This window comes from Pseudonaja textilis, chromosome 8 (assembly GCF_049901715.1).
Source record: "Pseudonaja textilis isolate UNSWEBS1 chromosome 8, rPseTex1.2, whole genome shotgun sequence".
Taxonomy (NCBI): Eukaryota; Metazoa; Chordata; class Lepidosauria; order Squamata; family Elapidae; genus Pseudonaja; species Pseudonaja textilis.
In genome coordinates, this window is record NC_141997.1 from 30869905 (window position 1) to 30893836 (window position 23932).

The window sequence follows — 23932 nt, forward strand, 5'->3', positions numbered from 1 at the left end:
CACCTGCAAAAGCCTTAACATTATCCATTGGGTTTAAAGCAGAGGTCTCCAATCTTGGCAACTTTAAGACTTGTGGACTTCAAAGCTGGCTGAGGAATTCTAGGAGCTGAAGTCCACAAGTCTTAAAGTTGAATCTGGATTTCCCATGGATTTTGCTTGTCAGAAGGTTGCAAAAGCTGATCACATGACCTCTGGGACAATGCAACCATCAAAAATATGAACTAGTAGCCAAGCATCTGAATTTTGATCATGAGTCATGGGGATGCAGCATATCATTATAGGCAGTTAACTGTTGAATAGGATTTGCAGACAAGAATCGAAGAGTGATGTTTTGACAAAAAAACCAAATAGATGTAATTTATATTGGATAGCAATCTCTAAAGTGAACTTTTCTGGGTTTATTGTGTTTTCTACCGTGTTTCTCATATAATAAGGCCGGATCTTATTTTTTTTTGAGCCCCCCAAAAATGGCTAGGCCGTCTTTTTGGGGGGTGACTTAATTCCCCCCCCTTGCATCTTCAGGCAGGCGGGCGGCGACGGCTTGGATGTTGATCTCAGCGTTGGTGGGGCACTTTGTATCAGGGTCAATGCAGGCAGCACCATATCCGGGTGTGCAACAAAAGTACTTCCTAACAACCCCCCCCCGCCATTTTCCCCCCCATTTAGCGTGTTTTAATATAGGCCTTAATTTGGGGGGAGGGGCTTAATTTCATTTCATGCCTATAAAACATGCTGGGACTTCCTATTGGGGGAGGCCGTATTGTTGGAGAAACAGGGTAATGTACATCATACATATTGTTTCCCTTTGGGAAAAACTTCACTTAAGAAAAAAAAAGCATAATAATTTTAGCATGTTACACTTCTTCTAACACTCCTAAAATAGTGTGCCTAAAATAGCAGAATGATGCCTTCTAATCACATTGATCAAAAATCATATTAATCGGGGCACAGTGTTAAAACATTTACTGATATGTTCTTGCAGTTTTAAAACGAAACTTTACAGCAGTTTATTTTTCCTTTTTCTCAGTTATCCATACTTTAATTTTTGGACAGTCACAAATCATCTAAGAGCTATTGACTCTGTATGGTTATAACCAGGGGTAGGCTTCAAAAATTTTGGCAAAGGGTTCTCTGCCCGGTTGCTGGGTGGGCGTGGCCATGCTGGGCCTACTTGGCCTCCTGCACCATGGGGCGGAACGTTTTTGCCCTTCCTGAGCTCCAGAGGCTATTCTTGAGCCTCCAGAAGGGCAAAAACAGCCTTCCTGGGCTCTGTAGGCTCTCTGGAAGCCAGAAACGGGCCCATTTCCGGCCTTCCCGAACTTCGAGGAGTCCCATTTTCCACCCTCCCCAAGTCTCTGTGCACGCCCTACACTTACACATCCAAAACAGGCTGCATAGGGACTCCTGGGAGGGGAGGGGCAGGATGGGTGGGGCCAGCCAGGAGTGGGATTTGTGGGTTTTTCGAACTGCACAGAAGCTTAGCTAGGGGCTCTCCCGAACTACTACGAACTCCCAGCAGCCCGCCCCTGGTTAAGATATTAGACACGATATAAGGGCCCTCCACGGTTTGTTATTTGAGATAGATATACCAATGAAATTTGTTGTGCCCAAATTGAACTCTAAGTCAGCTGACTCCAATCTTGGAAAACACCAGCAGCAGCAGTTGGTGGTGTTAGCGGGAGGGAGAGGATGTTTTCATTTGTGTAATTTAATCCCATGAATGTGCCAATGGAGCTTTGTACACTCACCCGCCACTTGCACAGTCCGGTTTCCAACAGGCCACGGACCAGTAGCGGTCCATGGATCATGGATTTGGGAATCCCTGCTCTAAGTGACATCTATACAGTTTCTCCATATTTAGAAATGTCACCACTGTAGATATCAAACATGTTATTATATACTAGCTGTTTTGTAATAAATTCATAATTAATCAAAAGGATGTTCAAACTTTGTCTTCAAATAAAAGTGACCGCAAATTTATGGAAAGAATATTTATTTATTTTATTAAAAAAGAGCTTATAAAAGGCAATGTTGTATTAATACTGCACAAAAGAGGGCATCCAGATGATTTCCTTCTTAGTAACTTATTACCCTCAGAAGGTGATTAGATATTTTTTTCCAGCCACACGTTTTCCTCTGTCCCATCAGAGTTCTTCTTTGACCTGCAAGTAAGATGAAACTTGGGTATCAAAGCTTTTATAACACTGAATGATTTAACTTCGTATGTTTTAAAATACCTCATTCTGCTATGCCATTTCCCTTTGTAGTTAACACATATTTTCCAATAATGGGTTTTATTTATTTATTTAGTTATTGAATTTACATTGCTGCCTATTCGCCCCTGGCGGCTCGAGGTAGCTTACAGAACGTAAACCATATTTAAAATAAAAAACAATAAAAACTAATAAAAAGAATCAAATAAATTAATAAAGTACAATAGAACAAAATCTATCTATTCGATCTGAAACTGTCTTCAAAGAAAGGTAAGGCTTCCTTGTAGGTAGTATCTGGGACATGTAGATATCAAGATGAGGAAAGAACTTAGAATTCAATGCTTGTTCATATCAATTAGAGTAGCTTTATGTGACCATAGCAATGTCCTCAAGTGATGCACCTACAAATAGTATAGGTCTTACATGATGTGGTATGTAAAGGCAATTAGAAAATTAGGAATATATATGTATATATATATATATATTCTCAAGTTTTTGCGGGTACTTACATGTATGGCATTCAGCTTTGTTCGGGTATTTTCCCACGTCATTGTAGTTGTGCTTTTAAAGTTGTAGCAATGTTTCGGCAGAATCTCATCTGCCATCATCAGGCTTCTGATGAACACTATACAGAAGCCTGATGATGGCAGATGAGATTCTGCCGAAACGTTGCTACAACTTTAAAAGCACAATTACAATGACGTGGGAAAATACCTGAACAAAGCTGAATGTCACCTCTGTTTTTAATTTGTAATATCCTCATCTCGGAAATACAATTTAATTAGGGGAGTAATAGATATTTAAAGGAATACATTTTGACTCTAGTCACAGCCTTGCATTTTGAAAACAAGTTTCAAATCAGTAAAGGATCAGATAATATAGTTTCTTCATGTAGAATACCATCAATTCTAGTTTTTTCTGAATATACAAACCGTTCCTCTCCTTGACCCTGGCAGGTTTTAGCTTATATCTTCAGATTTAGTTTAGATGTATTAGAACCTTTCCTTCCTTCCCTCCTGGTACAAGAAAAGCAATGAAAAAATCCATTTTGGCACTGCAACACTTATGTTTTGAAGCTAAGAGCCCGAGTGGCATAACAATGTTCTCATTAAGAACAGGTCAGGATATTCAACAACCAACTCCTAAAATATTAACTTGTACATGCTATACCTTTGTTCGGTGACAATTACAGGGGAAGAGGTCATCATCAGGCTGTAACACTTTCTCCATGCCATCCCTCACTTTGGGATCACTCACTTGTAGTTTGGCATATTCCTAATGAAACAAAACAAAGAAATAAAGAAGAATATTTTTGTCTTGTTCCTGCAAACAATGACCACTTGTTGTTAAAGGGGCAAAAAGCCAACAACCCTTCAGTTCTACATCGGAATCTTTCCATGCATTTGAGAAGGCTTAAGTAGCTTTTCAAGGGTCAAAAGTCTTCCCGATGCTTTCAGCATCTATTTCACTCATCAGAATTCCAGAAAACTTTCTCAGTATGGGCCCTGAACGTACCACACAAAACCTGGGATGGTCCTTGAGCTGACCAACATTGTGTACTGCTGTTTTAGTACAACAAATGGCCCACACCGCTTTAGGAAGTTTGGATTCTTTTAAGATTCAACATCACTACAAGGTGACTTGCTGAAATATCATCACTTCTCTTAATGCACAGTCTCTGTGTTAGAAGAGGCTCTCCAACGTTCAGCCGTTTATAATCTTTGCTGACAGCTGTTTTGAAGATCCCGTCCTCTCTTTAGAAAGGGATCTGTAGAAGGTCAAATGCATCCTTAGCAAACACTTATTTGAATTTAGGACATAACCCCGGGGTGTCAAACTGGCTGCCCGCGGGCCGAATGCATCATGAGCAGGCCACACCCACCCCAGCTCCGCCAAGGGGAGAAAATATCACAAAATGTCATGTGATGGCAATGTGATGCGGCGAGTTTGACACCTGTGACATAACATTTTCAAGATGCTCACTTGCAGATTCTACCAATAAAACTGTTACTGGTGCATTTTTAAAAGTTTCCCAATAATTTAGACAGTCTGGGTTCAATTCTAATGTAGCTGAATGCATAATCCATAAAATAAACCATGTTAGAGATAATAAATATGGGCCTAGAGAAAGTACCTATTTGTTATGGGAATGCATGAACGAATTCAATTATCTAGTTCAGGTGATATCCTGCTTTTTATGAGTTGTAAGGTAACCATTAATGTAATGTTACAGAGAGGGAAACCTGATCTACTACTTAAGGTTGTTGTATTGAGGAAAAATGAGGAAGGAGAAAAGTCAATATATTGACCTAGCTCTTTGGACAGAATGTGGGGATTGATGGAATTAAATAAATGAAGGTCATCAAAGAAATGGAGACCTCTTTGAGTGCTCAACTCACAACCCTCCAAGACCTTAGGAGCAACACAACACAAGGAGGAATTTCCTAGGGGCTGAAACACTCAAAAGAACTCAACTTCTAACCACTTCAAGACTATGCTATTGAGTCCAAAACTCTTCTGGGTTCTACCTAACTATTGAAACACCTAAAAAATGAAATTAAAAGTTAAATAAAAAAAAAACACTTAACAAATGCTATATTTCTACAAGTTCTAAAAACCAAAAACAAAAAAAACAATTTACCTTTAAACCGGCCGAACCTGAAGCGCGCCACGATCAGGACGCAAAACCCCCTGACGGATTTTACGAACCTTCCTGCAGCCCACCGCCCAGCCGAGAACCCCCGTCCCTCGGCTACCTGTTGGAACCTTGAGAAAACAGCCTAAAGCTTCTGAACCAAATGGAAAGACCAATCAGCACCTCAAATATAGTAAGAGTAACTGGAATTTAACATTAAAGCTGTAATGTTAATTTTTTTCCATCGATTTTTACACCCACATAGGTTTTCATATATTTTTTTCATGTGTTATTTTTCATTCCCTGCTTTCAGAAATTACTGGGGATAGAAGAGGCTTCAGTTAGCTTATGCATTTGGTAGTTTCACTTTCTCATAGAGAAACTCAAAAGAAGCTGTCCCTTAACTGATAGCAAAATGAAGTATTGATTTTTAAAATGAAACAAAGCTGGGGCCCGCTATTAATCCCCTACCTATCTCAGCAGATTTCATGGTAAGTTCACCAAGGAAAAATGAAACTGACCTGAAATAGTTTGAAATAGTAACAGAATATATGATCTCCCATGAGAGTGTTCCTTGCAAATTCTTGTCCCGCTTTTGCAATGTTCTTTGCCTAATAAGAAGAAAAATGGGGTGGGGAAGACAGGTGGAATAAATACTGAATTAATGTGTGTTCATATTTAAACTTTAGTTTTCCTAAATTTCCTTTTCCACCCGTTCCCATCTACTCATTAATCAGTTTCCAAGGAGCACAGCTCAAAATAAATCAAACTGGAAGAATTAATTAAAAAGAAATATTAAACTACTAGCATTCCTTAATTAGCAGTAATGCTAGCAACAGTGGAGAATGCACATAGCTCAGAGTTGACCTGCTGGTTCTTGTGTGTTCTGAGTTTGTTTCTCTTCTTGCAGGAGCTTCACAGACATGCCATTTACAGGTAGTCCTCTACTTACAATAGTTTGTTTAGTGACTGTTCAAAGTTACAACGGCACTGAAAAATGAGACATGAATGAGACATTTTTCACAGTTACAACTGCCCTTTGCAGCATCCCCATGATCAGGTGATCCAAATGCAGATGCTTGGTAACTGTTTCAAAGTTATGACCATTGCTGTGTCCCTGTCATGCCCCTATCGGAATCTGTACTCGGAGGAGGAAGACAAAGAAGCTGACAGGGAATGAGGGTGTGGCTCCGTCGGCTGTGGAGGAAACTGGGGAAGAGCAAAGTCCGGCTGGGCAGAGCAGGAGAGAGGTAGAACGAGAGGGAATTCAGAGGAAGACCCAGGCCTACCCCCTCTTCATCCTAGGGCACACAGGGAGGAATGGAGAAGAGAGCAACGTGGGTTGCATGGCTTACGGGGCAGGAAAAGGCCCTGATTCCCTTCCTTAGCTGCAGCTGGGAACACAGCATATAAAAAAGGCAAGCTGCGCGCAGCAAGCTGTTGGGAGCAAACATGATTTTATCTTGTATCATCGTGGCTTGTCTGAGTTCCTGGTGTCTTCCCAACTGTGTGAGTTTTGCTGTGCTTTCAAGTTTGAAACTCCTTCTCCTGCCCTGCCAAACTAATTAAGAGTTTGGAAGAGTTTGGTTTGTTTGGATTTTAAGTTACAGTTTGTGTGTACCTTGATTTGGACTGAATTTTCTACAGTCAAAGGCTGTTCCTGGGAGAGTTTTTCTCTTGCCAAAGGTAACCTGGACATTAGGGGAAAAGTTGGAGATAATAAAGAGACTCTTATTGCTTATATGACTGCCATGCCCTGGGTCATCACAGTCCCAAAGTCACTTTTGGTACTTTCTGACAAGCAAAGTCAAGAGTGAAGCCAGATTCAATTAACAACTGGGTTACTAACTTATCCACCGCAGTGATTCACTTAACAGCTGTGGCAAGAAAGGTCATAAAATGGGGTAAAAATTGACTTAACAAATGTCTCACATAACCACAGAAATTTGGGGCTCAATTCTGGCCGTAAGTCGAGGACCACCTGTAATATTATCAGTGCCACCCAGCGTCATTCCCTGATGCACAGCTATTAAAATTGAACTAAATAAATAAATAAACCAATCACCCTAACTTGGTTATGAAACACGAACAAGAAAACACCAGTAAGCTCATAGCTGTTATGCCCCTGTCAGAGTCTGAATCCGAGGAGGAAGATGAACAGCTGACAGGGAGTGGCTCCATTGGCTTTGGAGGAGGCTGGGGAAGGGCAAAGTCCGGCTGGGCAGAGCAGGCAAGAGGTAGAACAAGGGAGAGGGAGTTCAGAGGAAGAACCAAGCCCACCCACTCTTCATCCTAGGGAACACAGGGAGGAATGGAGAAGAGAGCAACATGGGTTGCATGGCTTACAGGGGAAGAAAGGGCCCTGGTTCCCTTCATTAGCCACAGCTGAGAAAACAGTTGATAAGAAAGGCAGGCTGTTGAGAGCAAACCTGACTTTATCCTGTCTTGTCATGGCTTATCTGTGTTCCTGGCATCTTCCCAACTGTGTGAGTTTTGCCATGCCTTCAAATCTGAAATTCTTGCTCCTGCCCTGCCAAAGTAATTACTTCAGTTTGGCTTGTTTGGACTTTAAGTTACAGTTTGTGTTGCTCTTGTTTTGGACTTAATTTTCTGCAGTCAAAGGCTGTTCCTGGGAGAGTTTTTCTCTATCCAGAAGGTAACCTGGACAATGGGGGCAAAGTTGGAGATAATAAAGGGACTCTTATTGCTTATCTGACTGTGTTGCCTTCGTGCCATGCTCCGGATCATCACAATAGCATACAAGAAGACCATAATAAATGATACCAAATGAGAAGTATGAATCAAAAACTAGATTCAGTTTTACATGACAGGACAATCTTCCTCAAATCAAGCTCAACTCATTTGACTTGATGGATGCATCCATATGGTCTTTCTGGCAGCAGCCGAAGAATGATTTGACACTGCTTTCTTTTAAGTAATGTTTTGTCTCCTGGGCTAGCCTACAGCCCTGGTATTTCCTGGATATCTTCCATCAAAATACTAACCAAATCTGATCTGTGTATTTCCAAAGCCCATACTAAATCAGACAGATGCTGTCATCTGTGAAATAAATATAAAATAGTGATATCATTTCAAGTTTTTTTAAAAAGTTCCTTAGGCTTGATGTTCCAGAATAAACACACGGGATGGGATGAGGAGGAAAACTGTGCTCATGTTACAGAGTACCAAATTCACAATACTTTCCAATCTTAACATGATAATTCGGACAGTTCTTGCCATGCGAATGAATTAGTGCCTGGTACTTCATAACTCTGCTTGTTTGTTTGCTTGCTTCAACTTGGACACTGACCAAGAAAGTTCATAGCAAACAATAACTAGACAAAAACACATAACAATGGCAATAATCAGACAGCAGAGTCTGAGTCAGTAAGATAAACATGTCATGCGTCTGCAAAGGGTTCCAAACACCCTGGGAGAAAAGCTAGGTCTTCTGGGATGTAATGGGAGGGGCCCAGAGGCCAGATCTAAGCACACCACAGGCCGGATCTGTCCCCCGGGCCTTGAGTTTGACACCCCTGATCTAGATAACGTAATTCTGAGTAGTCAGATTCCTCTGAATCACAGACTGTGCTTTGCAGGTCCTAGGGCCTGTCATGCCCTTGTTGGAGTCTGATTCTGAGGGGGAGATTGAGCAGCTGACAGGGAGTGGGAGTGCGGCTCCGGTGGCTGTGGAAGAAATGGGGGAAGGGCACAGTCCAGCTGGGCATTCAGAGGAAGACCCAGGGCCATCCCCTCTTCATCCTAGGGCACGCAGGGAGGAACAGAGAAGGGAGCAACATGGCTTACAAGAGAGAAAAAGGCCCTGATCCCTTTCATTAGTTGCAGCTGGGAGAATAGGATATAAGTGGGGCGTTTGCACATAGCTCCTTGCTGGAAGCAAAGTGTGCATTTTCTTGGTCGAGGCTTATCTGGGTTTTGGCATTCTCCCAACTATGGTTACTGCGTTATGCTTTGAAAATCTGCAATTTATCATCCTGGCCTGCCGTGTTAATCACTTCAGTGTGGTTTGTGTTGGTTTTTTTATTTCTAATTATCTTTACTTTGGGTTCGGAATGCATTTCTGCCCTTTGTAGACTGTTTTTGGAAGAGTTTGATATCAAGCCAAGGATAATTAGACATTGGGGCCAAGTTGGAGGCATTAAAGGGAATTTGTTCTACTTTTGTGACTTTGTTATTTTTGTGTCACGCCTCGGGGTCCTCACAGGGCCAGCTAAGCTGAGGAGGGAACAATTTCTACCTCAAACCTTGGAAAGCCACTGCCAGTCAAGATCAACAACAGTTTCTGAAATGTTCTCATGACAGTTATCACTGGCAACTGGTACGGGATAAACTAAATATAACCAATTTCCCTCTGTGTGAAGTAATCGTTTTTCATAATACCAAAGACTGGTAACATGGCAATCAATAGAATTTTGTTAATTAAATGCATCTTTACCTCTTCGTCATGATCTTTCGCCCACTGGAGTTTTTCCATGAGATCGCTCAGGTCATTCTTAAATGGAACAAAGTGCTTCCAAGGTTGTAACTCATTATAAAAATGTTCATAGTAGATGGAATCCTGCTTCAGCACTAAGCTGTTCCCGGCCAGCAAATATGGCAGCCGATATGCAGCCACTGTGCCATCAATATTAATTTGATATTTAGACTGCAAAATACAAACCATACCATTAATAAACATATAATTTTAGTGGAGGTTCTCCCCACACCCACCCAAGAATTGAACTCTTGACAAATGTCTGCGGAATATCTGGATAGAGGATATTCCACAGATAGAATCATTCCACCCATTATTTGGTTATCAAACTTCAAATTCCTACTGGAAGTGTGGTAAATAAGCAATTTTAGCCAATTGCAGTTCTCTTCAGGACAGGGACAAGGAGCACATCCATACAATTTAACTTTCACAAGTGATTCAATTACACTGTAAGTCGGGGTAGAGAACGTGTGGAACTCTAAATGTTCAGCCCCATTACTTATCCGTTCTTGCCAGCAGAGTAATAAGAAGGGCTGATGGGAATGAACACTGAGAGGACTGTAAGTTATTGAGCAAAGACAATGCAGCTCTTGATTTTAAAAATTGTTACCTTTATTAATAGCAATCGACTATAAAACCAAAGAAATCTGCATCTAAAGCATCAGTAATGTAATATAGCATTTCTATCTCTCCCATTCACAGACCTCGCAAAACATTTTATGTAGATGGGATAACTGAAATACACATCCATACATACCCAAACACACACACACACACACACCCATTTCACTTGTGAGCAATTCCGGCTTAAATCATCATAAAGTAGCAGTATAAAACCATTAGAATGTTAAACATTTAACACATTGAGCATTAAAAATTAACAAAAAACTAGATAAGGAAGCGATAGAAATAGTCCTCGACTTGCGATCACAAACAAGCCCCAAATTTCTGTTGCTAAGTGAGACAGTTAAGTGAATTTTACCCCACTTTAACGACCTGTCTTGCCATAGTTAAGTGAATCACTCAGCGGTGGGATTCAAATATTTTTACCACCGGTTTGGTGGGCGTGGCTTGGTGGGTGTGTTTTGCGCGCATGCACACTTTGCACAGACGCAGAGGCGTTTGTGCAGGCCCAGAGGCATTCTAACTCACCTCCTGCAAGCCTGCACGATCCCGGTTGCTTCAGCAGCTGCCACGCGGCACTCTTCTGTGCCACGCAAAGCAGCTACGCTTCAAATTCAGAGGATAAAGGGGAGTATCAGAGCCTGGGCGGGTGGACGGGCCCAACACCAGAGTCAGCAGAGCAGCGGAGAGAACCGGTTTGGTCTCCGCTGCTACCGTCTCGGCTGAAGCGGGCCGAACCAGTAGAATACCACCACTGGAATCATTGCAGTCGTTAAGCTAGTAATATGGTTGTTGAGCCAATCTAATGTCCCCATTGACTTTGTGCTGGTCAGAAGGTCGCAGGAGGGGATCATATGACCCCGGGGACACTGCAGCTGTCATAAATAGGAGTCACTTGCCAAGCGTCTGAATTTTGGTCATGTGACTGTGGGGAGGCTGCAATGGTCATAAATCTGAAAAACAGACATGTGACTTTTTCAGTGGCATTGTAATTTCGAATGGTCACTAAACAAACTTGTAAATCGAGGACTTACAGGGTGGAGGAAGTGGGATCTTATAGTTTACTCGCCTCCAGAGTGGGATGCCCTTTTGGGTTTTCAGGCCCTTTTCAGAAGGCCAAGAAGATGGAGTGGGCCTCACCTCAAGTAGCATGATGTTTACTTTTACAAATAAGGCAGCAAACATACTTCATACTCCTTCCTCCTCTTATTTTCCTCAAAACAACCTTGTGAGGAATGTTGGGTTCAGAGAGTGACTGGCCCCACGCAGGGGTGGGCTTCAAAAATTTCAGCAAAGAGTTCTCTGCCCAGTTGCTGGGTGGGCGTGGCCATGGTGGGCGTGGCCTAGTCAGCCTCCTGCACCGTGGCGGGCGGTGGGCTTTTTTGACCTCCCTGGGCTCTGGAGGCTTTCCTTGAGCCTCTGGCAGGGCGAAAATGGCCTCCCTGGGCTCTGGAGACTGTCTGGAAGCCGAAAACGGGGGACGTGAGGCCCACCCTGTACCCCATTTTGGCTGCCAGAGTCACTGCAGGCTGGTTCTTTGCTATTTCCAGACCAGTCCCATAGACCAGATTAAGCACCCCACAGGCCGGATCTGGCCCACGGGCCTTGAGTTTGACACCCCTGCTCTATCTACTCCAGAAGCCTTCTCAGTTCTGAGAATACTAGAACTGGAAGGTTTGCAATATTTTATTTTATTCCAATATATTTTTGCAATACATTTTGCCAAAATGAAATTAGATAGATAGATAGATAGATAGATAGATAGATAGACGCACCTTGAAGAAGTCAAAAAAGGAAATATGTTTCACAATTGGGCCGTAGAGGCTTTCATCATGCTTGAAAAAGAAGAAATTGGTAAAGGCCGCATCGATGATTTCTGGGAACTTTCGGCTCATTTTTACAAGTTCAAGCCTCTCTTTTCGACTGTCACGACCCCTCCAGATTGCTGTGCTGTTTTTCTCTTCCCATGGCGGCCCAGTATTTGCTTGAACAGACATCATATCCAGGCTGACTCTTAGGGAGGAAAAAATGGCAAAATGTTCATAAGAGAGGGAGTTCTGTGCGTAAGTTTCAGGAAGGTCTTACACCCAGGAGGAAGGTTTTGCTCATTAACAGCTTTTCTCTTTTCCATCCTTAGATGCTTCTTACTGATAGGATTAAAGCAGGGGTCCCCAAACCCTGGGCTGCAGCCCACTATGGGGCCTTGAATCTTTCGGAACCGGGCCACAGAAGCGGTGGGCAATTGCGCATGCACATACCCACTTGCCCCAGTAGTGGGCAACCACATGCGCAAGGGCACCCCCACTCGCATGAGTAGATCACGTGCATGCGTGCTTACCTGCCCTGCGTGACCCCTCCCCCGCAGGACCATCCTCTCTCCCTCCCCCCGTTGATATGTAAAGCCAAAAAAGTTGGAGAACTCTGGACTAAAGAAGAAATGCCACAGACTGGATGACACCCCAAGGAGAGACTTAATAGTAGAATAATTTAAATGCGTGAAATAAACTCTGTAGACACAGATTACAATGGAAACCAATCATGCTCAGCTAACATTTTCTATAAACAATACAGACATTCTTACCGCCCCATTGTTTCTAACACAGAATCTGTCAGGTCATAAGTTGGCATTACAATATCTTTGGAATCATTGGATCCACACCAGGAGAATATGGGTTGGACATCCTGAGAAGATTTCTTTTTTTCCAATGGCCAATCTCCCAAATTCACAAAGAACTCTACATCTGGCATTTTCACCTAAACCAATAAAAAAAGACTTGATTTGTATTTTAATATTCTTTTTTATTTACTTGTTTGCTTATTCAATTTCTCCCAATGGCAATCAAAAAATTCTTGGAAGTTACCAGTTCCTCAAATAAGATTAAAATAACTTTTTATTTTATTTATTTATTAAATTTTATGCTGCCCATCTCCCTTATAAAGTGACTCTGAGCAGCCAACTTTTCCTATATGCTTAATTTCTGAAGTGGATTCTAGCCATTGAACATTTAAGAGAGCATAACTGGAACATTAAATGGCAGATACGTTTCTTGTAGAAGATGATTAGCAAACATATATTATGTAGTGTTGGAATTACTGAGCTTCATTTACCTTTTATAATTTTCTGGCATATATTTTTATTCATTTGCCAAAAAACATCAAAATTTTGCATTATACAGCAGTAATCAGTACATGGCAGAGGTGGTATTCAGCAGATTCTGACCAGTTCTGGAGAACCGGTAGCAGAAATTATGAGTAGTTCAGAGAACCCGCCAATACCACCTCTGACTGGAGATTTTACACTATCCTTCCCCTGCCATGCCCACCAAACCGGTAGTAAAAAAATTTGAATCCCACCACTGGTACACGGTATTTATTTAAATGCTGTGCGTAAATTACACTTAGAATAGTGGAATCTTTGGTGCTCCCTGAATTTGGTTGTTTGCTTGCAGACATTTCATTACGTCATTTATGCAAATACGTGTTCAGAGAACCTCATGTTCAACTTTGAGCTATATATTTCTCTTCAATTGGATCGCTTAGAATACTGCAATGTAGGCTAGTATTATTATTCTCAACTTTATAACTGAATGAAAATAGTTACTTTCTTAAATCAATGCATTTGTCAAATCTGCATTTGCTCGACTGTTTTTGTCAAAAAAATTATAAAATATTAAGGCATTATTTACTATCTCTTTAACGAACAAGAGAATTTTTTAATTTCAAAGCCAAACAATTTATGAGTACAATGCCATCTAGCGGTCTATAGTTCCACTCTATAGTTTTCAGCAACTACGCATCAACCTTTCAAAGGTTTTTAAATAAGTTCCCGAAAGTCAAAGTACAATACTTCACTTCAAATTTGTAAAGTCCTTTAAAGCTGCCTCCTGTTCAAACAGGGAACAAGTTTTTGGACTCGTGCTGGAGCCCGTCCTAAGGGAACTTTTCTCTCTGTCTATGTGTAGTAGTAGCTTGGCTCTATTACTGACTAGTCTGTTACTTTGAAAATATTCAGAGTGGTATTTTGAGATTTTCTACAAGTCCTGTATTATTCTTTCAATGATGAGATTCAAAACCCCTGGTCATAGCCCAGCATGAACTGTGTACACGGTCTAGCATTACCAGAATATACAGAATTTTTGCAATGAGCAGAAATAAATTTGGTCTGCTCTTACTAGATAGAAAATAAGATCAGTAATCCAACATGCCAGCCAATATTTACTTACAGCAGAGTTGGCTTATATGTTTATGAAGTGAGATTGACTGTTTTTTTTGTTCTTTTTTTCATCTTTTGATTTGTTTAAAGCAAAAATTAAAAGAAGTGCATTAAGCCTTTCATGGGCTTAATAGTAATATAAGCTGTTAGATCAATGGCCCCCAATCTTTTGGGCACCAAGGATCGGTTCTCTGGAGAAAGATTTTTCCGTGGACCGGAGGGGGGCGTGGTTTCGTGTGCTGCAGCATGCATCCTGCAGATGGGGCTTCATTTGTTTCCGTGGACCAGTTTCTGGCAAGTCACAGACCAGTGCTGGTCCACGGGCCGGTGGTTTGGGGACCCCTGTGTTAGATGACAGTTAAAAAAAAATCAAACATGTGATGAGGAAAGCTCATGTAGACTACTTCTATAACTGTGATGGCAAACCTGTGGGACGGGTGGCAGAGCCATTTCTGCCGGCATGCGAGAGGTCACCCAGAACAGCTGCACTGCACATGTGCGCGCCCCCCCCACCAGACAGCTGATTGTCGGGTATCTGCTGCACATGCGCAGGGGGAGACATGTGCACATGCACAGGGGGCGGGTGGCATGGGGGGACACGCACGCATGCACAGAGGCACATGGTGCAGGGGGTCATGTGTGCATGCAGAGGCATGTGGTGCACACGCAGGGGGTCACACATGCATGCACAGGGGGCACGGGGGGGTCATGCACACATTGCATTATGGGTGGAGGCACATGGCGAGGAAAAGGTTAGCCATCACTGTTCTATAATATGGGCCACATAAGAGAACCGATTTTTTCCCCTGAAGGAATAGCTAAACAGATAAGTCATTTGAATTTTATGAATGTCTGAGTATCAAGAAATTCAAACATGGAAATCCAATCTGTTACAATCTCTCTGTATGTTGTGGTTGAAGGTGGTCTGATCCAGACTGGAACTAATGCACTAGGAATGAACAAGAGAGAGGTTGAGCAATTTAGGACCCAAAACTCCGATTCAATCTCCGTGAAGAAACTCAGAAACATATCCATGTATCCTAATCCATGCCTAATTGTTACGAAGAGGGTCAAATACTCATGTATGGAAGGGATGTGAGGAAAAGAAGAAAGTATTTCTTTCTTACTTCATTACTTTTATAAATTTCAAAGGATTCACTTAATAATTAAAATCGCATCCCATCTTTTTATTAGGTTTAGCAGCCAGAGCTTCAGTCTTGACTCAAGGCGTATCTTTTTAATAACAATGAGAATAGTTTTGGTAGAAAGCAACCCCAAAATCAACGAGCGAGATTTTTGGCCAAGTACGGTTTGAACCTGGGTGTCGTTGTTAGCAGTCGGACAATTCTAACAGCTCTACTTTGCGTAGCTTCAATTTTGAGAACATCATGCGAATTGCCATTGTGCAAACTTCCAAAAATTCTCACTTCCTTCCAGAGGAGACAAAAGAAAACCTCCAAACCACTAAAACAATGTCATGTTTTACTTCAATATATGTCCACTGAAAGGGAATGAGTATACACACACACACACACACACACCTCTTGTATTTCCAGCATGCTGCCTTAATTAGATAAAGAAGCATAGAACTTATTGCCATTGAGTCGACATTGATCATTTGGATAACAATAGATATCTCAATGTGGCAGGCCCACAAACAGCTACCAAAATTATTCCTTTGATCACAAGAGAAAGGATATATTTTTCAGAACTGAGGAGTGGGCTGAGACAGCAGAACTAATTGGCAAGTGGTTATTTTCTACCATTTAAATATGCCCGCTTTCATAGTGTCCTGCTGCTACAATACACCTGAAGATTATCAAAGCAGCCTAGATAGATAGATAGATAGATAGATAGATAGATAGATAGATAGATAGATTTGTCAACCATTCAGTCATGGAGGTATGGCTGGGCTTTGGGGGGACTATTTAGGCAACTTTAAAGTGGACTTTGAGGACTTGGGAAACAGGAAGGATAACTCTGCAAGTGTATGACAAGTATTTGGTTGGAAATTCTATCATCCCTGCAGATGTATGCCATAAATCAAGGGTATTTAAACTTGACAAGTTTTAAAACTTGTGGACTTCAACTTCAACTCCCAGAATTCCTGAGCTAACATGACTGGAGGAGGAATCCTGGGAGTTGAGGTCCACAAGACTTAAAACTGTCAAGTTTGGAAACTGCTGCCATAAATAACCATACCTCTGCATTTCTCATTTTGATGCAGGTAGCAAAAATACTCTTTTCTTGACCTAGATGGGAGCCAGGGCACTTTAGATGAGATTAAACTACAACTCCCAGCAGTCAACATGGCTAAGGAAGAGGAAGATTGGGAGTTTTGATATAGTAACATCTGGGAGGCCATAGATTCCTCATGCTGCTATTACTCATTCTGCGTCCTTTGAGGATTCTTGTTTTATTTAAAAACATGAACAACTTTGGCTGAGCCAGCTGGATTTTTATACCTGAAATACTTACGACAAACCCTTTATGGAGACTTGGCTAGATCATTTATACAGGTGGGATTCAATATTCTGTATACAACATGGAGATTTTTGGAGCCCCATTCCCACTGATGCATTATCCAGTATGCTGAAAAAAGCATCCAATACCCCAGAGAGCATCTATGTGTCTAACTAGAAAAATAAATCAGTAGCTTTTCCTTCCACGGAAGGAAATTAGACACAGACCTAACAAAAAAAAAAAAAAAAAGAGGAGGTGGACTTGCATTATATGTAAGGGATTATTGCATCTCTACAGCGATGCATAAAACCAAGCATGAAAACCTCCTTGAATGCATATGGGTCAATATAAAAAAAAGAAAACAGAATGGCATTACTTCAAGCGTATAATACAGGCCACCCAACCAAGCAAAAAAATATAGATGACCTTTTTGCTAATCAGTTAACAAATGTATATCAACTGGGGAACAAAATAGGTATCAAGTGAGATCGAACAGGTTCCTGACTAAACCAGCTGACAACTTTGTCATCCTAAAGGTTAGAGGCAGGAGTAGAAGAACAACTACCCTGGAACTAATTCTTACTAATGGATGAAATGATTAAGGGGATTGATGTTGCAGGAACTTTGGGGGAAGAGTGACCATGTCATATTGGAGTTCAATAAAATGCAGACACAAGCAATATAACATAATCAAACCCGTGTCTTAGACTTTAAAAGAACTAATTTCAACAAGCTTAAAGAGACCTTGGGAAGGATTCCATGGCTGAAAATCTTAAAAGGAGAAAACAACTCAAGAAGCTGTTCACACGCAAAGCATTAGAGCTTTCCCCATCCTTCCATTCATTTTTTTTTAAATCTTCATTATTCATACTCTTACTGAACTCTGGATATGGCAGAAGATACGTTGATTCAATATAAAGTGAAGAATGCTAAAAATAAAATGATTTATAACATAGTTAAAGGAAATACTCACTTTTCTTGTCAAAGAAAGTAAAATAGCATCCATGAAAATTCTGAATCCAACATGTTCACCATGGGTCTTTATATAAATCTAAAGTAATTCAAGAATCACAAATTAGGGATGTTTTTTTTCCTTTCCAAAGCAATAGTAGGGTCATTTCCATTCTCTTACTCCCCCAAAACAAAAAAAACATGTAGAGTTCACTTTCTGTAACTTTGGATTGTGAAACTCAAGAGAATTATTGCTTATCCTTGCCAAATTGATACTTTTTACGATAGGCATGGATCAGAGTTCTTATCACCCTCAGAAAGAATAACTATGCTGGCTGGGGTGAGAGAAATTATCATGCTACTCCACTGGATTAGAAAGGATCCAGTCAGCAAGAAATGAAACTGGTTCCATATCCCCCGGACGTTGAAGTAACTTCTATTATTCCTATTACAGCGGATTCTCCGGTCACGACTGTTAATCCTTCCAGGACTTCGGTGGCAACCCGATTTGGACATGACAGGAAGCAAGACTGACTGTGTATGCACCTATCCAAAAAAATGGCACGGCAGGGGAAATTGCCGTGGCAGGGAAAATCACCGCGGCTGTGTTTGATCCAGTGGTAGGATTCAAATTTTTTTACTACCGGTTCTATAGGAGTGGCTTGGTGGGAATGGCTTGGCTTGGTGGGTGTGACAGTGGAAGGATACTGTAAAATCCCCATTCCCTTCCCACCCCACTAACCTGCTTCCCAGCTGCGTTCTCCTGTGCAGGGCAACAAAAGAAGACCCAGCCGATCAGCTGGGACTTGGGAGGCAGGGAATAGATGGGGGCAGGGCCAGTCAGAGGTGGTATTCTGAACTACTCAAAATTTCCACTACTGGTTCTCCAAACTACTCAAAATTTGCACTACTGGTTGTCCAGAACTGGACAGAACCTCCTGAATACTACCTCTGGTTTGATCGCCACCTGAGGATGTATTCGTGACCAGAGTGAAACATTTAGCAGATTTTTTTTTTGGTCAGCACCCGATTTGGTTGTGGTCAGAAGCATTAGTAACCCGAGGTTCTACTGTAATAATGCCTTTAACTTAGAAAGGTTCTTCAATTCATGGCCAATAATGCACTCCATAATTGCTTAGTATTTATTATCGCAAACTGTAGCAATGGCTGTTATATCAAATGACTAAGCACTGCAGAAACCGATGATAGAGAGGTATAGGAGAAACTATTTAAGTACAAAGGCTCTATGTACAGAGGCAACTGACTTTTGCATCCTGTTCATCTCCCAGCTTCCTTGAATCCAGAGAAACTACTTTCCCTCATTCTTTGGGCTTCTTCTTTTAAGACATTTACTTGCAGGACAGCCATTGTCATTTGTGGTACTATAGCACAGGGTGTACCTTGTTGTCTTTTATGGTATAATGGCACAAGCTTTGCCTCTGCCCAAACCGTTGTGGGATTTCTTTGGCAATTTTATCTGGATCGATGGTGGGAAAATGTGCCAAATCTCTCTGAATCTGCTCAATTGCTTGAGGACAGCTCATCACCTCCAGCCAAACTCTCCCATCTTCCTGAGGGCAGTCACAGTTTTCATGGTAAACAGGTCCTGAGGGAAGTCACAGTTTTCATGGTAAACAGTTACTTTAAAGTTACATCATGCATTTTGTCAGAATGATCCTCCTTTCTGAATGGATGTGGGGCTTCTGTGATTCAGCAAAACAACTGTGTGTTACATAACTGTTCAAGCAAAGGACCCTGACTGTTTTAATTGGCCTCCCACATCTGGGCTCAATCTACAGGTAGTCCTTGACTTACAACAGTCCACTTAGTGACAGCTCACAATTACCACGGCATTGAAAAACGTGACTTACGATTGTTTTTCACAGTTACCACCTTTGCAGCATCCCTGTGATCCTATGAATCAAAATATCAGTTGCTTAGCAACCGGTTCATATTTATGATTGTTGCTCTGTCCCAAAGTCACATGATCCCCTTTTTGCGACTTTCTGACAAGCAAAGTCAGTGGGGAAGACTCGCCATGACCAACTCGTCACAGGACAACTCACCAGGTCCAATTCACCTCAGGAACGACAGTTGCACTAATGTTGAAGAAATAGCGGAACAGAATCATTAAGGAAAGAATGCCAAAGGAGGCACAAAATGAAATATGAATAACAAAAGTTAAATTATTTAAAATAATTGAATTGTTGTCCCAAAAATTGTCCCATGAAAAATTGGCCATGGTGAGTTGTCCTGCATTGAGTTGGCCACAATGAGTTGTCCCATTCCGCAGTAAATGCTGGTATTGGCAGAAACATAATAAATCATGGTCACATGACCCAGTGATGGAATTCTACCAGTTTCTCTACCGGTTCAGTGATCACTCACTTCACGCACACCTAACACGCACACAGCTTTCTAGGCTTTGCCACACCAATCAGCTGAGAGGATAAGGAACAGAAAAGCGCAGGAACAGGTGGGAGGGTTGATCCCGCGCTTTTCTCTTCTTTCTCCTCTCAGCTGAGTGTTTGAGCTTTCTTTTACTGCCGGTTCGGTAATACCGGGCCAAACCGGTAGCATTTCACCATTAATATGACTGCAAAACAGCCATAAATGTAGACTAATTACCGATCACCTGAAATGTGATCATGTAACTGCAGCAAGGAGATTTTAAAAAAGCTCATAAGAACCTTTTTGGGGGGAATCCACTCTAATTTCAAACAGTCACTAAGTAACTGGTCCTAAGTTGAGGACTCCCCGTATTCCTTTCTGCTCTTTCCTTTGTTCATTCATAAAAAAAGTAACATTTCTGCATTTTCAGCACCTCTCAAGTTGTAGATTCACTCTCATCTTCTCTTGGAATAGAAATTGTAGGGGAAAAGGAAAATTAAAAGAAAATATTGATTCTAAACAAGACAAACTAAACTGTAGGAGGTTTGTACATCCTTGCACTGAAGGTTACATTTTTAAAAATAATCTGGTTTCAAGCACCATTATAGCATCATCACCTTTTAAAATATATGGAGATTCAGCAACCTGTTTGCCTTTTGCCCAAACCTCAATTCTCAAGTTTTTGTAGCTTGCATACATTCTGTATCGCACAATGAAGGAGCCATCTTTCCTGTCCAATATTTGCACTCCCACTCGTGTAAATTGCTCCTCGGGTGCTGTGATCTTCACCTGAAATGCTTTTTCTCCAGGGGAGGTGGTAAATCTATCCAAGAGATAAAAACAAGACAATTATGGGAGAAGGAGAACTAAGTTTTTTTTTCCGTAGGTTCATTTCCACACATGGAAAGATTTCAGAATTCTTACCAAAAGAATGAGCCTGATATACCCTTTTCCATTCAGGCAACATTTTGATGCAGTTTCTGGCCAGATTGTACACTCTGCTAAACAAATAATTCCCACAATACTGTCCAACTATTTACTAAGTCTGCATTACTATCACTATTAATCTTCTCATCACTCCTATCCCCTCCCACTTGTGACTGTATGACTGTAACTTTGTTGCTTGTATCCTTATGATTTATATTGACTGTTTCCTAGTATGATTTGATTGCCTATTTATACTCTATGTCTATATTAAGTGTTGCACCCTATGATTCTTCATGAATGTATCTTTTCTTTTTATGGACACTGAGAGCATATGCACCAAGACAAATTCCTTATGTGTCTAATCAGACTTGGCCAATAAAAAATTCATTCATTCATTCAGTTTCCATGGTAGCTAGAAATGGTGAGAGATCTAGTCTTAACCATTCAGAAAATGCCAAGCTAGAGAAGGGTAATCTACTTTATTAAAATGCATCACAGTGTCTATAAAACTTATTTTTGACAAAATTCAAGGAATTATCTTCTATATGAATTTCTTATCAAGCTATTCCTGTATACTAAGACCATCAGAATGGTCGCAGATAACCCCCGTTAATGTTGTCTTCAGGAGTCCTGAAACCACTTGTTACACATAAATGAGCAATCTGACTTTATTGTTGAATAATCCTGATAATCCTTCCTGATAATCTTTTAAAATTATTTCTTAGAAATTCCATTTCCTCAGAACTCAGTTCAGGAAGTGGTATCCTGGGGCTACATTTCTGATATAGAAATCAAATGTCTTAAAACTGCAGAATCAGCAGAGATACCATTGTTTCACAAACATAACAAAATCCAGATATGTGAACCTCAACTACTAAATTTAGCAAGGACCATGTCACCTGAAGCAACTGTAGGTTTGGAAATCCACACGTTGGTAGGCACCCAGGTGGAAAAAAAAACATATCTCTAAAGCTTCTGTAAGCCTAAAGCCTCTATAAAGAGATTAAATCCATAGTCTAAAATTATTTTCACTGTTGGATCCAGACCTGAACAACACGACTGAAAATAGATCATCAAATAACATTTTGAGGATAACCTAACATGCTTTCCTTTCTATATAAAATGGATATTCATTTTATATTGCTCATCGATCTAGTGAATGATGTCATTATGACACAAAACGTTACACATAAATCCAAACAACTATATAAGTCATACATGGGATAGGATTCCTAAAGATTGTGTACAATTGCATGGTTTCATATTAGACCTTGGGAATGTGCCTGGTTTTTTTGTTTCAAAGAAAAACTCAGAATCCAGTTTTTCTTGTCATCTCAAAAGTTGCCAGTTGTTTCCAAGGTCTACTACAGGTAGTTTTCGACTTACAACAGTTTGTTTAATGACCATTCAATGTTACAACCGCACTGAAAAAACATGACCGTTTCCCATGGTTACAATCTCTGCAGCATCCTCATGATCATGTGATCAAAATTCAGTTGCTAGGCAACAGGTTCAAACTTCTGACCATTGCAGTGTAACCCAGGTCATGTGATCACCTTTTGCAACCTTCTGACAAGCTAAGTCAATGGGGAAGACAGGTTCACTTAACAACCGGGTTACTAACTTATCAAGGGCAGTGACTCACTTAACAACTGTGGCAAGAAAGGTTGTAAAATGGAGCAAAATTCACTTAACAAATGTCTCACTTAGCAACAGAAAAGTTGGGCTCAGTTGCGGTCGTAAATGGAGGACTACCTGCATATGAGTTTAGGTAGCTATACGAATACAGAAGTTTAAGCTGGAGTTTAAGTAAGCAGATATACAATGGTTAAGCTACAAAAAAAGCCCTACCCACATTGTCACCCGCAGGTCTACAGTGGAATCATATTAACCTTGAATTGTTTTACAGACCTCTTTCCTGTATCTCCCCATCATTTAAAAAGCCGTTATCTAAAGAAACGGTGCTTACCTTTTCCCTTCAGTATCCACAGCCTGGATATAAAAATATCGAGCAGGAAGAACAACTCCTGCTCTCAGTCCAGGTCCCCATAGTAAACTTCTTTCCGGACTTAGCTGGGCTCCATGAAGTGATTCACATATTACAGAGATTGTCCCCAGAGCTAAAAAGCAAGTCAGCCAAATGCTAAACATTTACAGGTTTTCCTTTTTTAAGAAACAAAGCAAACCAAATGCCAGGCAGAGGAGCGGGAAGCCCAGGCGAACTGCTTTGTTAGGTAAAAGTGAGCAGAACTATGCACTATGTGGTTCTCTCTAAATATTTCCTCAGCCACACACCATTTCCTGATGCTTTCTTAAATGTACGCTCCAATCCTTCCCAAGCGTCCTTTGAAAAATTCCTATCCAATCATTTCAAGTTAATTTAAAAAAAAAAAAATCTAGAAGTGAATGTCTGGTTTTGCTCTGAATAACTTAGGAGAAAGAGGGGATAATGAACAAAAGCTGTATCCCAATTCCTTTGTTTTTTTTTTTGCCTGTGCAGCCTTTCACTCTTTTTTCTTCAGTAACATCTTACAATCACTGCCAAGCCCAAAGGGGTGGAGAAGGGAAAGGAATAGGATCATTGGTCCAAGAAAACTTCTTCCGAAGGAAAAAATCACACAGGGAGCCACTTCCCAGGTTCATCAGTAATGCTGGGAATTGTAGTCCAATGGTATCGGGAAATTTGGAAGAGTTTATATAGGCAGAAAAAAAACCTGATGGAATTTAGGGAAATCGGATTCTTTTTTTTTATATTAAAAAAACACTTTAATAATGCCAAAAAAGCATCTTACTGCTTAAAAGCTCCCAATTTTGCAGCAGTAAAAGATGTTAGAGAATCTCACGATGATTTAGTTTATTATCTAAAGAACATAAAATCACAGGAGCAGAGACACAGGAGCCCACATGCCTGATGTAATTTGAGTTTTAAATTAAAAGCATATTGGCAAGATCTTGTAAAAGGCTACTGTGTTTGCAAGCTTACCACCGACAGTTTTGCCTCGCTTGCAGGCTAGGAAGCA

At 40.9% G+C, this 23932-nt stretch overlaps 1 protein-coding gene across 1 annotated transcript; it reads right to left on the bottom strand.

Moving 5' to 3' along the window:
- Nucleotides 1–1976: 1976 nt before the first annotated feature.
- POGLUT2 (protein O-glucosyltransferase 2) lies at nt 1977–23468 on the bottom strand. The gene is made up of 10 exons (XM_026708387.2): nt 22882–23468; nt 20603–20808; nt 18995–19200; nt 17617–17694; nt 12549–12721; nt 11743–11980; nt 9305–9514; nt 5370–5459; nt 3384–3488; nt 1977–2162 (listed from the first exon to the last, which is right to left on the bottom strand). Exons 1-10 carry the CDS (start codon nt 23061–23063, stop codon nt 2145–2147), a joined length of 1506 nt encoding a protein of 501 aa, XP_026564172.2. The 5' UTR covers nt 23064–23468; the 3' UTR covers nt 1977–2144.
- Nucleotides 23469–23932: the final 464 nt, after the last annotated feature.